The sequence below is a fragment of the Equus caballus genome, chromosome 9, assembly GCF_041296265.1.
Source record: "Equus caballus isolate H_3958 breed thoroughbred chromosome 9, TB-T2T, whole genome shotgun sequence".
In the NCBI taxonomy this organism is placed as follows: domain Eukaryota; kingdom Metazoa; phylum Chordata; class Mammalia; order Perissodactyla; family Equidae; genus Equus; species Equus caballus.
In genome coordinates this window covers 60900799-60919026 of record NC_091692.1, presented here as the reverse complement: position 1 = coordinate 60919026, position 18228 = coordinate 60900799, and the positions used below count along the sequence as shown (strand labels likewise).

Genomic DNA, 18228 nt, shown 5'->3' with positions numbered 1-18228 from the left:
TGTTAGCTTTTTATTTGTTCTAGGTTAGAAAAAGTTTATGCTATTTATTGTTCATGTATCAAAACTTACGAAAAATCAGTCATGTTATGAATTGCTTACCTCCTTTCCAGAATGGGGTTTGGAGACAGATAACTGTGGTTTATAAAATATTTGATATGGAGTATTATTGACTATTGTAGTCTTGTCTTCAATCTGAATAATTTGTATACCTTGCTGTACCATGGAGGAAATGCAGAATTGACACAACTGCAAGACAATTGATGACAGAGTAATTTTTAAAATATTATAAGGCATATAAAAACCTCTTCATTACACAACTAAAAATATACAACTATGCACTGGGGGGATTTGGGGAGAAAAAGCCAAAAAAAAAAAAGAAGATTGGCAACAGTTGTTAGCTTAGGTGCCAATCTTTAAAAAAAAAAAAAAACCTCTTTATTTTTCTTTATTTTTCAATGTATTTATTATTTTTATTACACACACACACACACACACATATATATATATATATTTTGTTTTTGAGGGAGATTAGCCCTGAGCTAGTATCCACTGCCAATCCTCCTCTTTTTGCTGAGGAAGACTGACCCTGAGCTAACATCCGTGCCCATCTTCCTCTATTTTATATGTGGGATGCATGCCACAGCATGGCTTGATAAGCACTGTGTAGGTCTGCATCCGGGATCCAAACCAGCAAACCCCAGGCTGCCAAAAGGGAATGTGTGAACTGAACTGCTGCGCCACCTGGCCGGCCCATAGAGAAAAAAAAAAAAACCTCTTGATTACTTTTAAAAGGTCATTTTATCTATTAGTTTGCTCAGGACAGTACCAATTTTACTTCTTGTTTCAGAGTACTCAAAGTCCCCTTTCAGTCTCAAAAATGTCCTAACCCCTAAACGGGGCCACTATTTACTCTACAACAGGGTACTTTACAAAGAAGTTACTTTCACTGTTACTCTAGAGTAACAGAGACTTGTTTTCAAGTTATTTAACCAATTCTCTCACAAAATACTTATCTATAAAGCACTTATAATGTAAACAGATGCCAATCTTTTTTTTTCAACATAAAGAATTCTGTTAAGCATTCCTCCTCCTCTTTCTCATGCTCATCACGGCAGCTATCTCACTGAATGTCTAATATAGACTGAGGCGAGTTCTGAGAACTTCAACAATGATGATGACGATGAAGAAAACAATAATGATGGACCCTCATATATTGCTTTCTCATGCTCCACATGTGTTAAGTGTCTCATGCATATTAACTCACAGAATCCTCACAACACCCAAATGGGGTAGCTACTATGACCCCCATTTTACAGAAGGTGAAAATGAGGCACAAAAAGCTTAAGTAACTTGCCCAAGGTCATAAAGATAAAGCAAAGTATAGTTGGGGTTGGAAATCACGCAGTCTGGTTCTATGGTGCTGCTGTTTATCACTAATATGTATTATCTCATTACCTTACCACGTTACAGGAGGAACTGATGCTTAGAGAAGATATTACTCCCCTAAAGATACCCATCTAGTAAGTGGTAATGTCAGGTCAGCAGTTCTCAAAGTGTGGTCTGGGGACTCTTGGGTGAGGGGTCTTTGAGATCCTTTCATGGGGTCCAAAGGTCAAAACTATTTTTATAATAATAATAAGATGCTATTTGTCTTTTTCACTCTAATTCTCTCATGAGTGTACAGTGGCGTTTTCCAGAGGTTATATGATATATGATGTCATCGTTCTCACAGCTAATGGAATGTATGTTTATCTATTCTTGTATTTTAAAAGTTTTTCGTTTTAATTTCTAATTTGATAAATATCAATAGATACAACCCACATTAAAAAAAAAAAAGGTTTTCGGAGGTCCTCAATAATTTTTAAGAGTATAAAGGGACTCTGAGACTAAAAAGTCTAAGACTCACTACTAAAGAATAATGAGATATAAATATATAATAATATATACATTTTCCAACAGTTCATTCATTCATTCACAAACATTTATTCAGCACTTGCTGTGGCCACTTGTGAGGTGTTGGAGGTATAGGCTGTTTGTATATCATAACATTCTTTCCAGGTTTTGATGGTAGTTCTCAACTTACAACTATTCAACTTTGGGTGATTCACAAAGAGCTTACAGCTCTTTGCCATTTATACCCATGTTACAGTATTTTGGCCAGCAGAGCATAAACATGTGTTGCCCAGACAACTTTGAGGAAATGGATACCAGCCTTGAATACTAAAGAAAGATCAACTTCTTTGTATCAGAGAAATTTATTTTTAAAAAGTCACCAAATGACCCTAACTTTTCTTAAGAGGTTCTTCAAAGATGCCTGTCAAAATCTAACTTCTCCCCAGAGAAAGGCCATTCTGAATTATACTACTCTGATGTCATATCCCTTCTTTTTCTGATTTGGGACAGTTAAAATAATGAAGCTATTACTAAGCACAGCATGAGACCTCTACATGGTACACTATGATATTGTACTTTCATACATACAGTTTAATGTGATTTGTTACTATATTATTCAGCTTAATTGGTTTTCATAGACTTCAGAAAAGATTTATGCTGAAAAGCACACACCATTCATATTAGTTAAATAACTGATTATGTTTTTTGTATTCCTATCTTTAAAAACATGGGTACCAGTCCCCTGTTCAAACATACAACTCCCTCTTTATAACACTGGTTCTATGGGAAAATCAGAATTGATCCACATCATTTTGCTCAGGATGCCCTTTCCAGGAACATAAACTTTGCTGCAGGAGTCTTTGTCTTTTTACCCAGTGCTCAGAATGTTAGCAACTCTACTTCCTGCTCTTAAAAAAGGAGGCCAAGTATAATTTGTGGATATTTTGGAATAAGTTCATTTTTCCCCTCACCTATGATATATCAAGTGACTGCTGAGTGTTTTGAAATAGAGCCGTTATTGGATAAATTATGTGACACAGCTTTTGTCACTGTTAAAGGGAAAAAAACCCCCTGTAAAACAGAGAGGTCTCAGAAATCATGTGTTTCACTGTTATAAATTGTCTAGAACAAGTAATACCAAAAAGGGATTAAAAAAGAAAAGGGTAGATTCATTTTATATAGGTTGAGGGGATGGTATGCTATTTCTTCCGAGCCACAGAGACTTTGAGCCTACCTTCTGATGGCCTGGGAAAGCACCAAGTCTTATTTCGGCATCAACAAACCCTTCTTCGTCCAATGACACAACTTCACCATTACCTCCATCTTTCCACTTTGGAGATGTCAGGTTATGGACCAGTTTAATTGCTACTGACTTGTGCACAGTGTTGGTATTTGCCCAGTATATTCCAATTTGAAAAGCTTCCTGGAAAAATAATGTTTCAATTATGAAATATTTTTCTTAACTTTGATATTTTTACCTCAATTCACAGGAAATTTTTAAAATATTCTATAATAGGTCTACTTAGGCAACCAAATCTATTATTATTATTTTTTGTAATGGCAATATATATTTTATTTTAGACCCAAAAGTTTCCTTTGATTCACAATAGAACTCATATTTATGGAAGGGGGAACAAAAACAAACCCCAACTGTGACTACTCTGTAAATACCAAAGATTTAAAAACTAAGTTTCATTTCATTTGACAAAAGAATAATATGCAACATTAGGTCCATGTAGGTCAACATTCCAGTTCCATAAGGTAACATCATCTGATTATTTTTTTAAAAAAAGGAAAAATACAATTGAATAAAGATGTTTATGAACTGGAGCTCAAAAAAAGACTCTCAAATTATTCTATATCAGGAAAACATTTTGTGTAGGAGTTCCTTGTACTCTATTTTCTTATAGATTTATGTGTCTTCTTAAAATGAGCCAGGCTTATCAAGAAAATTCTCTTATGATGGAATATAAAATCTTCCTGTGAAATTTTGCTTTGCAATTAGGTTTCCCCCTTGAGTCAGTAATGATTCCATGTCGTTATTATTAACAACTGGGTAGACATCATGATTATGGACATCCATCCAAGTTCACATATAAAGGAAAGAAGGCCCTGACAAAAATGGTTGCTCAGAAATCCTCAATTCTTACCCATCTTGCAGATCTCAGAGAATTTCTGTAGGAACCACAAAAATATCTAGGAGATGGGTAAGCACAAAATATGGATGGCTCTACAACCTTACTATATCCTGAGTAGACCGGTCCTAATGCACGTCAAATATCCTGTATACAATGGAAATGAGAATGTAACTAGTACAAGTTACTGAATTTAACAATAACTCAAACGTGAATACTGCTGATGGGCAAAAGGAAAAAAAGACATCTGAAATGTCTTTGAATATCAAAGAACATTCCATACCCCTTACATATGCATCTAAGAGGACAGTTTTCCACAACTGATTCATTCTGTTAAGAACATAAATGCAACCTCAGAATAAAAGCTCGTTGTTGAAAGAAAAGAATTCATATTAGTTAAAAAAATTATAATACCTGAAAATTAGGAGGGATAATAATTTTGCCAGCAGGAACCTGCAGAACAATCTTCTCTCCTTCAAATAGCCAGAGGTCCCACTTGGACAGATTGATAAGCAGGGCCCAGGGTAGAAGTTCTATCAACAAGGTTCTAACATATGGCTTCCAGACTGACAGCTTCACTCGCATTGGGCTATCCCACTGACTCAGCTGTTCATTCCTGTTCAAATAGCACATCCAAGAGACTCAATAAAATATGATAACTTCAGTATTCATGAAATATGTTTAAGGATTCCACACATACCACGCTCCTATCTGACACCTCTTCACACCAGAGTCATCTAATGCTGAATGTGCATCCAGGGGAAAGAACTTTTCATGCAATTATGTTCTAGATTATGAGTAAAGCAATCCAACATCTACTAGATGGTAAAAGGTCAGAATCTGATATAACATACAAATATCTTCTTTTTTTAACCACTTTTTATGGTAGCTAACATTTTTGTGAATCGTCATTTATTTCTTAATATTGAGAAATGTTTGTAGAAAAATAATGCTGGAGAACATTACCTGTCATAATCCTTTTTATTATAGGGCCATATGGGTTGAAGGGACTTTTCCGGCCCATAGAATTCATCCAGGATCTGATTAACTGTGCCCCTAGGATGTATCTTAGTGGCTATTTGCTTAATGAGGGATGTTGAGATGGGAACGGCACAATGTGAAGGATCTTCTTCTTCTCTAGGAAATGGAAAGAAAAAAAAAAGAATAAATATTAGACTTCTAAAGTGGTCTACAATTTATTGAAAAAATCTGACTACAAATGTATTATAGACCGATACTTTTTTGAGATTGAGTCCACTTTTGGTGACTTAAACACAGTTTTTGGATCTGGGCCCTGGCTTTTCCCCTTTTTCCCCATTTCTCCCCACCAAGCTTGGGTGAGATTTCTGTTCATCTCTTCTTCCACAAAAGAAATTGTGCGAATTACATTTTCTGATGATCTCTCTTGTTTATTTCTAAGCTTAATGAAAGAGGCTGAATTTTATCTAAAACTATAGAAGCGAATACTAGGCAGGGCAATTAAAAAATAACATTCTCATAAGATACGTCATACAAAAAAAACTCTATCCTCCCCCTCCCCCTCAATAGTACAAGGTTACTTTTCTACTGAATTTCTCTTAGGAAAATGTAAGGACTGTTTCAGTACCTTGCTTGAAATGTCAGGTGATGTACAAGGTCAGGTTCTATGTTTTGCAGTGGTTTTTCCTGCCCTTTTCCTGGAATAATTTGTGTTTCACTCAATCCCAGACTCCTTTTCTCCAAATGTATGATAATGGGGTCTGGAAGATGACTCCTCATGATAAAAAGAGGGCTGAACACAATCTATAAAAATAAAAAGACAGAACAACTTTCATATTTGCTCTGTTGCAGTATTCCAGCTGTTTGAAGCTGAAACAAACTTGTAATAAATCTCTTCCCTGGGTCACTCTGACCTTAATTTATTTCAGAACAGGAAGGGTCAGGGTCATATACCATATTTTAGGATTGGAAAGCACTCACCATTCGTTGTTGCACTTGAGAGTTGGGTTCTAAAGTCAAAACTGTGCACCAGACATAAATAATGGAACTGTTTGAAGTTGGCACCTGCACATGATAAAGAAAAGGGTCCTATTAAATACTAAACAGTTTACTAATTAATCAAAATAAGGCACAGATACAGTATCAGTTTAGAGGATTAAAAAGTTTGAAGTTATAGAAAAAAGCCATTAAAAAAAAGAATAACTAAGCAAAAACAGACTTCATTATGGCATAAAGTGAATGTATAATGAGTCAATGGGGCCAGTTCTTTCCATAAAGACAAAAGGATTTGTATGAGGAAAAACTGATACAAGACTGAGTGGGAGAATGACAGAGAGGATCTGATCATTAAGGGAACAAAAGTGATGATAGTGGAGATTAAGGAAGAGATAAAAAAGTAACAGACCATCACAAAAATTCACAAGTGAGGATGACTTCCTTCACCACTGCCCTCACCCCCCCAAGCCCTGGTGCATCAGAATCTTTTTCAAGATATAGCTTGCCTCCTTCTGGGAAGGACAGTATCTTGGCTATAAGAACTACTGGAACTGATACAACCGTGTTGTCATGGGATAGGGAGGTAACAGTTTCAGAAATAATGTTCAAAGCCTTTTCATACCATTTCAGGTCTCCTCTCTTTTGTATATATCACATTTTAATAAATTAAGTGCTGTACTGAATAAAGAACATAATCAGAAATTTTTAATTTTAAAGCTGCTCTATTCTAGACTGTGCTACTTCTCATACCTGAATGACAATGCTATACTCAGGGGCTTTGGATTCCAGGCACACGTCTCTTGACCAATCTTCATCTCCTTTGGCCTTCACACACAACTCTGTCAGTTCACTGTTTTCTAGTATGTATGAAGGCAATTTCTGTTTGGCTGTGAGGCAGTCAAAATGTTCTCGAACCACAGCTTGTCCATCTTGACCAAAGTAATGCTGAACAACTTTTAGTTCTATGCTTTGAGACAAGTAACTACAGATGATCTGTCTTCCACAAATGATAATCTAATAGATAAAATAAATAAGGTTTCATCAATTCAGAATTCACAAGTTGGGAATTGTGCAAACAGAGTAAACTATGTTGATTTCAATGGAAAGAAAATGAAGTCATTAGCTTATTTAGAGAGTGCAAGAAGAAAAAGAGGCTTGGAAGGAGAGGAGGGATTTTGCTCTGGTCATGTTGAATTTGCAGTATTCAAAGGACAGACACACAGGCAGAGTCCGTGCCCACCTAGAAATTACTGGTCATGTGTTTGAGAGCGAAGGTGCGGCTAGAAATAAAAGCCTTGCAAATGTGCACAGACAGAAGATAGTTTACCTGGAAGAGAGGGTGGAGGTTCAAACCCAGCAACTGAGTAACACTTCAGGGGCAGAGGAAGGGTGAGAAGCCAGAGAAGAAGGGGTGAAGGAGTCTGGAGGTGAATCAGGAGAAGGTGTTGCTGAAGCCATAAGAGAAAAGACTGACCAGGAGGGGTGAACTACCAGTATCAAATAATGTAGCAGTCAAAAAGGATGGGGATGGAAAACGAGACTTCATCTCTCAAAGCCAAGAGGACAATAGTGATCAATTTATTTCCTGAAGCTGATTTCCAAGGGTTTATCGCACACTTACACAATAAGAGGTCTCTACATAAACTGATAATACAAACAAATTTTAACTTGGATATCTAACTATATTTTATTTTATTCAGCTTTTTCTTACAGTGTGGAAGCATGTATCTTTATAAAACACACAGAATTATCCATTAAACCCAGGAATTATCCAATTTTTTATCCAGCTAAGAGTATAGTTCATAGAGGCATTAAGAAGTATCTCTTAAATTGGTTGAAATTGAAAAGATAATGCAAAATTTATTCTCATGCAATAAATACTTTTAGAAAGCAAATCCTTCTGTAATATGAATATTCACCATGATTGGGGAAAATAGGACGTTCACATCTGGATTTCCTTATTTGTAATATTTTTCTGATGATAAAATAAAAATAACTAATATATATATATATAATATATTTACAGGTCTAAGCATGTGATGGTTAATTTTCTGTGTCAACTTGAAGGGGCCACGGGATGCACAGATACTTGGTCAAACATTATTCTGGGTGTGTCTGTGAGGGTGTTTCTGGATGAGATTAACATTTGAATTGGTAGACTGAGTAAAGCTGACTGCCCTCCCTGATGTGAGTGGCACTCATCCTATCAACTGAAGACCTGAATAGAACAAAGAGACTGAGTAAGAGAGAACTCCTGCCTAATTGCTTGAGCTGGGACATTGGTCTTTCCCAGCCTTTGGACTCAGACTGAAACATCAGGTCTTACTGGATCTCTAGCTTACTGGCTTTTGAACTGGAACTACACATCAGCTCTTCTGGGTCTCCAACTTGCAGATGGCAGATCTTGGGACTTCTCAGCCTCTATAATTGTTTGAGCCAATTTATAATAAATCTCTCCCTCTCCTTCTCTATGTACACATATGTGTGTGTGTGTGTATATATATATATGGTATACACACCCCCACACATCCCACTGGTTCTGTTTCTTTGGAGAACTCTGACTAATACAGAGCATTTTCACAAATTAACTCTTTTAATCTCACGGCAATGTTATAAAACTGGTGCTACTATGATTCCTTGTCTTAACAAGGGGAAAATAGGCACAAAAATATTGAATAACTTGCCCAATGATACCCAGACTGTCTGGCCCAGAGTCTGTGTTGATATCACCCTGACAGTCTGTCTCTCATTAAATTAATACCTACTAATTAAGAAAACTTAGAAATCATAAAAAAGAGAATAAAGTCTGCCCTTCATAAGATAAATGTGGCAGACACCACTGGTTCCATTCCAAATAGCTGGTCCTTTCTTTTCCCTTGCTATTAAAAACTCTGATTTGGTTTAGGTCTCAAAAAGCAGCAAAGTACCCTGGGAAGGTGGACACTGCCCCTGGCTCCCAGAGGCTGTACTATAACTGGTACAAGCTAATTTTGGTAATTCCATTTCCCTTTTGCCAATGATTAGTTTAGGGGTGAACATGGAACTCTGTTTTGGCTAATAATATGAAAAGGGAAGACTGTTAAAAGGCTCTGGGATAGATTTTACTCCTTGATAATAAGGGAGACAATTTGAGAATAAAAAGCCCTCCTTCCTTTCTCTCATGGCAGATGTTATGAAAGGATATATATATCCTTTTGCAGCCGTCTTGAAACCAGGAAGGCAAATCTAAGAGGATGGCAGAGAAGCAGATATAGCACTGAGTTGCATGACTAACCAACACCAAACCTGCCTTCTTCCTTCTTGTTAGGAGATAGTAAATGTAAAATAGGAATAATAATAGCATCTGCCTCATTAACTTGCTATGAAGATTAAAAAGCCCAATTTGTAACTTGAAGCTGAAAGCATCCTAAATGAAATATTTTCCTATATCATTAAGAATACTTTGTAATCCTCATTTTTAACACATCTTTACACAAATAAATATTAATAACTATTTATGAATGAACTATGATTTACCCAAAACAAACCTGCTACATTGATAGATCAAAAATTGTCATTGTTGTTTCAACTTGCATTATTTGAATAGTGAGGTTTAGCATTTTATCAAAGATTTATTTTCCAATGATCTATTCTTTTGAATTTTCTTTAGAAGGAACACATGTATAAAAATCAAGCTGTGCTTAACTGTTATATTTCCCCTAGATACTCTGGCCATTATCATCTTTAAAAACAACGTTTTCACAATAACAAAAGTCAACCAAACTATGAGTCCTAAATTAGCAGCAAGCTTTTCTTTAGTATATGCTAAGGGTTACTAGACACTCAAGATAAGTCTTACCATGCCAGAGCATCGCCTAAATTTAAATAAACATTTGGAAGCTCTGAGGCAGTACTTCACTCTGTTCTGACTCTGGATATGCCCACTCCTCTTGCTTCAAAACCTTTGGGCCCCATGAGATTTAGAAGAGAATTTTGCTGTCTCTCACAGAAACCACAGAATCTGTGCAACCATCTGGGACTCACTTTGTTTAAAGACAAAGATCCTCTTGGTGGGTTTTTATAGTTTCATTTTCAACTAAAAATCCTGTTAAATAGGTTTTCAAATTTGATAAAAAGAAAACCCTTAAAAGTGGCCAGGGAGGGAAGGCTACTTAGATGAAGGAAAATCCAAAATGGCTACTTCCTCAGAGTGGTGCTCTTCATGGCTGCTCCCACGTAGGGTTCAGTGAGAACCATGTCTGCTTTTCTTCAAAGTGGCAACACTCACAATACCTTTATTTTGAAAATTATGGTTAGAATTTCAAGATTAATTTATCAGTTGAAGACAGCTACTTAATTTTTTCTAATGTAGGGTTTCTCTTTAATACATATTTCCAGGTTTCACACTAATTCCTCTCTTTCCCCAAAGCCACAAAGATGTGTATTGAAGATTTCCACATATGATTTTACTTAGCAGGTTTCAGAACTCTTATTAGATCAGTGCCAAGAGTAGTAGTGATATTAAAGAATAACTCCAGAGCACCAGATGCACTGGAAAATGATACCTTAACCATGATTAAAAGTGTATGTATAAAGATACAAAAATATATATATATATACATACATATATACATTTAAGTTTTTAGAGTGGTACAGCTTTCTTCAGTGAAGAGATGGGAAACATGGAAGCAAATACCTGTACATGAGTAGTTGTATAATGTACAAAATTCCTGAGAAATTTTATATGTGATCAATTTTCATTCAATTGGAGAAATGAGAGAGGTATAGGAAAGGCAGGGTACAGATAACCAAACGTCATTGTTCACATGAGCTTTAGCCAATTCTCCACTATCCAGGGGCATACTACTGTGGTTAAAGTACATCAGGGAGCTGCACACATTCACTTCCCCAAATGGGGCTTGGTAATTAATTAGGCAGCTGTGGTTTATTGCAAATTTCCAGGCCCAGGTGGGGTAGAAGGAAAGAAGCCAAGATATGAGGGAGGCAGAAATCCATGAAGCTCTTCTGGAAGCTTGGTTCCTGTCTTCCTTCCTATCCTGACTTGTTGAGGAGATCCTATGTCTCTGATGTACTCTAACTGGAGCTAATCTGAATATTAGTTAATCTACCCTGACAATAAAAAATTAAACCCAATTCAAAAGACATTATAAATTTTTGCTTGTGTGTGTGTGTGAGAGAGAGAGAGCGACAGAGAGAGAAAGACAGACACAGGAAGGGGAAAGAGAGAGAGATGAGAGACTAAATATCACTGACTACAAAGGTTTTTCACAGCTTGGATACATGTGGCAGTTGTCTTGAAGCTGGCATGGCGGCCTGCTAAACCTTTCACTATTACCTGCATTCAGTATACAGCACTTTCCGTTTGCTTCATTCTAGTTTAACTGAATTGCTGTTTCTCTGTTCCACTTTTCAGTACTCTGCTAAGGTTTCAAATGGCCCTAATATAGAGCTCAATCTCATTTGACTAGGACAAGAAATGCTAAAACTCACAATATGAATTGTGTATGTGCCTTCCATGATAGTGGGAATGAAAAATGGACTTTCCCAGCTCTTGTGGGAGAAGAGGACACTTCCTTTTAGAAAGGTAAATACAATGTGAGGGCCACTTATGCTGCTATTATTGCTCTTCAAATAGTCCTTTCCTCTTTGGCTAGATTCTACCTATTACTTTTTTTTAAGAGTATTTATTATAAATAGGGTAGAAGCAGTGAAAAATGTGAGAGGCAGTCCCTATAGAAAAGGATTATTAACATTCAACAGTACAAATAACATTTGGAAGAATCCTGAAAGTGATTTGGCACCAGATGCCTTAAAATCTGTGTATTTGACAATAACAGAGAGGAAGATTAAAAAGATTCCTTAAACTTGCAATGTATGGAAATTTTTTGTTTTGGTCCTGCTCTGAACCCCTCTTTACAAAATCAAGATTTAAAAAAGAATGCTAATGGTTTGAAAAACTCAGAAATTCAGCAGAAGTTTTGGGACAAATACATATTTAGTTATTTGAAAGATTAGTGTAGCCCTAACAAGAATTTGGTGAGAAAAAACTATGAATTTTGGTTAAAGAATAAAATACATCTTTTCAGTTGGGGAATATGCATCAAGCACTGCAAAAACACTCATATCCTTTGCTCAATAATTAAATTTCATAGCAAGTTATTTTAAGGACAGATTCAGAAATTGGGACATATATTTATACACAACGATGTTTATTTAAGGATTTACTATAGCAACAGATTAGAAATTATCTAAAAGCCCAACAAGGGAACGTCTGAATGTGTTTCAATATACCATATGGTAGATTATTATGTAACCATTAAAAGGATAATTTCAGGAAGTTTAGATACCATGAGAAGATAAGCATTATACAGTGTTAAGTGAACACAACAAGTTGAAAAACATTTCAAGTAGGTTAAAAAAATATCTGCATAGAAAAAAAGAGTAGAAAAAGCACACAAAACTAACAATAGTATTTATTTTTGGGTGGCAGAATTAAGGGTAATTTTTATTTTCTTCATTAGACTTCTCTGTGTTTTCAGAAATATTTTATAACAATTAACAAAAATAATAGTAAACTAATATTTATTGGGTGTTTTCTTTTACAAAAGGAATATGAAGCATGGAAAGGTTAAGAAATTTATTTAAGATCATATAGGTAATAAGTACTAGGGCTGGGAAATATTTTACAATCAGAAAAAAAAGGTAACATTTTGTGATAATTAAAAAAAAATTTTTGCCCACCACTAACTCTTTCCATTTATGGTATACTGTTGCAATGTATAATATCTGATCAGGAACACAATATATATTAATTTATTCCTGAAACTTAATATCATTCCTTGAAAATAGATAATATCTGTGCAAAAATGAGGCCCCATTGTTGTTACACAAAGAAGTCCAACAAGTGTTAGTCATGTCCGGGAATATTTCATTATTGTACTTGTAACTAAAGTTTATTGGGTTATGATAGTGGGCCAGGCAGACTGCAAGCACTTTACACATTCAAACTCATTTAACCCTCACACTAACTTGGTGAGAAAGGCATTATTACTATCCTGATTTTACCTATGAGGAAAATGATTCACAAAGGTTAAATAACTTGCTGAAGATTACACAGCTAGCAAGGGGATAGAGCCAGTTGCCCATGATCTTTACCATATGACTTACCATGAAAACCATTTCTCCATGGAAGGACTCCGCCATTCTACTAATTGGTAAATGTTCTAGCAACCACATGCAAAAGAGTGGAATAAATTGGCAAAGTTTAGACCAGAGCTATGGCAGTCAAAGTGCGGCCCCTGGAACAGCAGCATCACCATCCCTTGAGAACTTGTTAGAAATACAAATTATCACGTAACACCCAAGACCTACTGGATCTGGAATTCTGGGGGTGGGACCCAGAAATCTGTGTTTTAACAAGCCCTCAAGAGGATTCTGATATACGTTCGAGTTTGAGAAAAACCACTGGCCTAGAGAGAAGAAAACTAAAGGGAAACATCCTAGCTTCCCTCATGTTTTTGAAGGGCTGTAACATAGAGGAGTAGAGGCCTCACAATAAGTGGTTGTGTGCTTGTTGTGTACATTTCACAAGTTCTGAGGAATCGTAAAAACTGGGTGAATGGTGATAGATTTTAGCTCAAAATTAGGAGAGAACTTCATTAAGAGCTGGAAGTAATCAACAACGGAAGGGGCTGCCATGTGAGGGAATGAGCCTCTCATCTGGAGTATTGAAACAGATGCTGAGTGACCATTTCTCAGGCATGCTGTTGAATGGGAAGGTAGATAAGACATTCTTGAAAGACCATGAGTGACAGAATCAGAAAAACAGCATGTATTAACTGGCAGATATCTATTTAGAGCATATCCATGTAAGAGAGTTCTGAGGGCAGATGGCAGTCAGTGATACTTCTTGTTCTTATGACTTTCCAGCTCAAAGCTCACACTAGCTAGGCTGGTCCCCTCATGAGTCCTTGAGTACGACCCATTTGTCCCACATTTATATCTTTGTTTATGCTATACTGCTACTTGGAATGCCCTCTCTTAATCCAAATTCTACTTTTTCCTAAGCTTAGTTCAAGTCATATTTTCTTAGTGAAACCTCTAAATTCCCTTCACATTTACTGTCAATTGTATAATCTTGGGTTTATATAAATTTACAATTTAAGAGCAAAGACTGTGTCACATACTTAGTGTCTTTCATTTTACCCTGTTCCACTGCAGGCAAAAACCAAATACTTAGAGGAATGGTCAGTTGATTAGGAAGACTCATAAGCTTCTTTTCTGAGACTCCTCTGCTGTAGTTCTCCTTTCACTTGCGTTGCCCACAATAATGAGAACATGAAGTCCAGCTCCCTGATTAGGTGCAGACCAAGAATGCACATGGTACGGGTCCTACTGTTCACCTCACCAGTTGCTTCCTGTTTGTTCTGGCATACAGCAATGGAGTAGCCCCTGCTGCTCCATACGGAAAGCTCTCCTTTTCCTTTTCCAGGGACCAAGTGCTGTTTCTATCATGTCCTCAGTTCACATAAACTCTGAATAGACTGTTACAATCCAGATGCAGATGTGTATGTTAAAACTCTTATGACAAATCCAGCTATTATGTGTGCAGGGAAGCCAGTTTTCAGATTTTAATACTTCCTTTTTTTCCCTACTTTTGTCATATGCTCCACGCTTGAAAAACATCTTTTAAAAACCACATTTTCACATCTTAAGAACACAAAAAAAGCGTCAGATACTTTTTTTCCCCTTTGCAGTCTTAGAACTTCAAAAACAGCCAAAAGGAAGTTTTATAAAATACGTAAAAATATGTGCTGAGAGCTGAGGTTTTATATGCCAAGAGTTAGACTGCAGCGAATTTTTACTGCAGTTAATATTAACTCCTAGGAAAAGAAAAGCTTGCTGGAGACCCAGGCCCACTCCGTCATGGGTGAGTATAACACTTTCTCACGGATTATTCTCACATGCATGAGAACCTCCTCCTGGTTATCCGCTGTTGGATTATCCAGAGTCCCCACCATCCTTTGCTTCTTTTCCTTTTCAATAAAGGCCTTTTGGCCATTTCACAGCTCGTTAGCACCTCCACCAGAAGGTAGGTGGTGACAGGGAGAAGAGGTGAAACTAAAATCAGTAAATTTTACTGCTCGTTAGCAGCTCTTGTAAAAGATGTGGGACAAGGGATTTGAAGCCATCGTGATCATCAGGATCATCAATAAGCTCTACTAAGTGCTCATGTGCATGGTAGTAGTAGGCATATCTAGTCATACCACTGTAATTTTTATTATTAATTATTTTCATTTCTTTAAGTGTCCCTTCCGTTAACTACATCAAATAATTAAGTGTTGTCCAAGTTGTGAACACAAAGGAACGTACCTGTTTTTGCACTCCACTGAGTTGCTGAACCTTGATGATGAGTGAAGCAGTTCGACCCTTGTATTGAATAGTTCTAATAAAAGTCCCAGCATGGTCCACACTGAAGGGCTCTGACCAACGCCAGTTGCCCCAACCTTCAATACAGATGTGTAACAGCTGGAGAGAGAAACAATAATCGTCATAATGCCAAAAGTGCCAACAAAAATTTAGTCCTAAAATGAAAGTCTCATTGCTGGAAAACCTTCCGATTTGTAATATTTAGCATCTGTTTTCTTTCTAACCTGCATTATTCATCCACTTCCAGCCTATTCAACCAGGCTAAGAATAGCAAATATGCCACATAGAGTCAATGTGATTTTCCAGATTGTATTTTTAAACCTTCTTAAAAATAAGTGTCCTATCAAATGGTAAAAGGCCTGTTAAACATTTGGGAAAAGATCATTTCATTCATCTGGAGGACAAGAAAGTTGAAAAGTAAGAAAAAACCTTGGTCTTGGCTGTTAGTTTATTCCTTCTTATGAGAAGACAGTAATTAAAGTTAAATTTGGTTTGTGGCATTATTTTTGACCCTAAATTGCCATTCTTCATGTTTTGTTTCAATAAAGAACAAAATAGCAATTTGAGAATGTAGTTCATTTAATATATTTTCCTTATGAGCTCATACATCAAATTAGAAATACCTTCAACATGTTGAATGTACAAGAAAATGTCTTTGTTCTTTGTAGTTTTTTCCCCCACTTATTGTAACTTTTACCAGTTGAGTAACGTGATTCATATTCATATTTAACCATATAGAATTGCCACTGTTGGTAATATTTGGATTTCTTTCGCGGTCATCAAATATTTCCTCTTTCCACTTCTCCCAACTAACTGCAACTAAGAAAATCAGTTTAACTGAACAAGTATTCCAAAACAACATAATAATTACTGCTTCTTTAGGACACATGTTTAAATAAAAATAAACAGTGTTTATACAATTACTAAGTATAAGGAAATAAAACTGATATTTTAGGAAAAATATTTATATGATACAAAACATACTTTCCTTCATATCATATATAATTTTTTAGAAGAGCTAACTAAAGGCTAATTGTATGAAACATTTTTCCAATTAAGAGAATCAATAAAACTGAAAATGTTCTGTAAGGGCTATCATAATAGGTCCTTAAAATAAATACATTAAGAATTTACATGGGAATTGCCATAATAATAAAAGTCTTTTGATGGAAAGATTATTTTTTAGTTTTAGCATTAGGAGGAGCACTTATAAAGTGTTTAAATTTAAAAATTTCCCAAGGTCATTGGTTACCACAATATGATTTTTCATGCATAATTAAGGGAGGGCTTTTTTCAATTTTTAAATATCTTAATAAAATATTTTTTAAAAACCTCCTAACTCATCTCTGTGTTTTTAATATAGCCCCATTCCAGTATAGCCCCCTCCACATAATTGCCAGTGATCCTATGAAATCAAAAGGCTACCATTCAGATGACTTCCAAAAAGAAAGCTAATGACTAAAAAACAAAACAAATACAAAAAGCATACTGGACAGCAAATACCTTTAGGGAAAATTTGGTCTTATATGCACTCTACAAGATAAAAGCATCAGTATATCTTTGATGTTTAAATATCAGTTATAGGAAAAAAAAAACACTAGCGGTGTTTGGAATCATTTCAGTTTTTTTGTAGCAGCCATTGGGAATAAAGCTCAGGGCACAGACAAAACTAAAAGAAACAAGAAAGTTGTTTTCTTTAGAGAGACTAGTAGCTGGGAGTGACAAAAAAATAATGAGGCAAGGTATTTAAGGTCAAGCTCAGCTATATTTTTCCTGAAAATTCCATAGCCTCTAAAGAAAGTTTAAATATACACAATGTAATTTGAATTGAGGAGTGTTCACATTTGCATATGAGCTCAGTTTTAAGTAGCTGCTCACACTGTGTAGATAGCTTTTAATGACTGAATGCCACCAAGGAATATGCTGTCAGGTTTCAGTTGGCAGCTATTTGTTCTCAGAATGTTGGTGCAGATATTTTCTTTGAATTATGAAAATTCAGATAACTTGTTCACATAGAAAAGTTAAGTGGGAGAAAAACATAACTTCTCCCCACATGCATCATCAGTTGAGTATTTTCATTCTTTGGTCTACTGTTAAAAAGCATCTAAATATCATTGGCAATTAGATGTATATAATTTATTAGGAAAGGCATCATATTCCTAAGAGAGGAAATCTACCAAAAGGAATTCAGGAGGCGCAGCAGTACTTGGTCTTTCTCATGGTGTAACTGATTCAGGCACTAGACAGCCGTGCTCAGGCACCATGGACATCAAGTGAGGCTGGGAAGTTTTGTTCTTACTGGACCCACTGACTAAATTTCACTGCCACAGCTTCTGAAAAGTTTTTATTTAATAACAAACACTCATATCTATTTTCATTTCTATGTCAAAGGCATGAAAGTGTGAAATTTGTGTTGGACTACCTGATCATAATGAGATTTCTTTCTATCATTCATCCAATATATTTTTATTACTCAGGTACTACAAGGAAGGCACTATGCTAGGCGGAAACAAGGAAGAAGAGTTGTTCTTTGCCCCACAAGGAGTTTAAGATTTTATATGGAAACTGAGATGTGCAAATAGCTAACAAGGCATTAGGAGAGGTACAAAAGTGATACTGGAGTCTAGAGAAGGGAGGGCTTGTTCTAGGCTGCTGTGATGAGGAAAGATTTATGAAGCAGTTGAGTTCAGAGTTTGGGCAGGAGTTCAACTGGCAAAGAGATGACCCCTCATTTCTGGGCCAAAGTGGCAATCTGAGATGTGAAAGTTTGAAGGTATGCTTGGGGCAAAGTTAATAG

General features: G+C 36.0%; 1 protein-coding gene across 6 annotated transcripts in view; it reads right to left on the bottom strand.

Annotated features, from left to right (window-relative positions):
• Positions 1–18228, bottom strand: part of VPS13B (vacuolar protein sorting 13 homolog B) — a 777539-nt gene that overhangs the window by 44275 nt on the left and 715036 nt on the right. For all 6 annotated transcript variants that reach the window (XM_005613228.4, XM_070222393.1, XM_023649188.2 and 3 more), the window contains exons 44-51: positions 15375–15530; positions 6753–7016; positions 5988–6071; positions 5635–5810; positions 4995–5165; positions 4443–4644; positions 3128–3316; positions 100–246 (exon numbers count right to left, since the gene is read on the bottom strand). In XM_005613228.4, the coding sequence (XP_005613285.2) occupies positions 100–246; positions 3128–3316; positions 4443–4644; positions 4995–5165; positions 5635–5810; positions 5988–6071; positions 6753–7016; positions 15375–15530 (1389 nt within the window). The remainder of the gene's footprint in view (positions 1–99; positions 247–3127; positions 3317–4442; positions 4645–4994; positions 5166–5634; positions 5811–5987; positions 6072–6752; positions 7017–15374; positions 15531–18228) is intronic.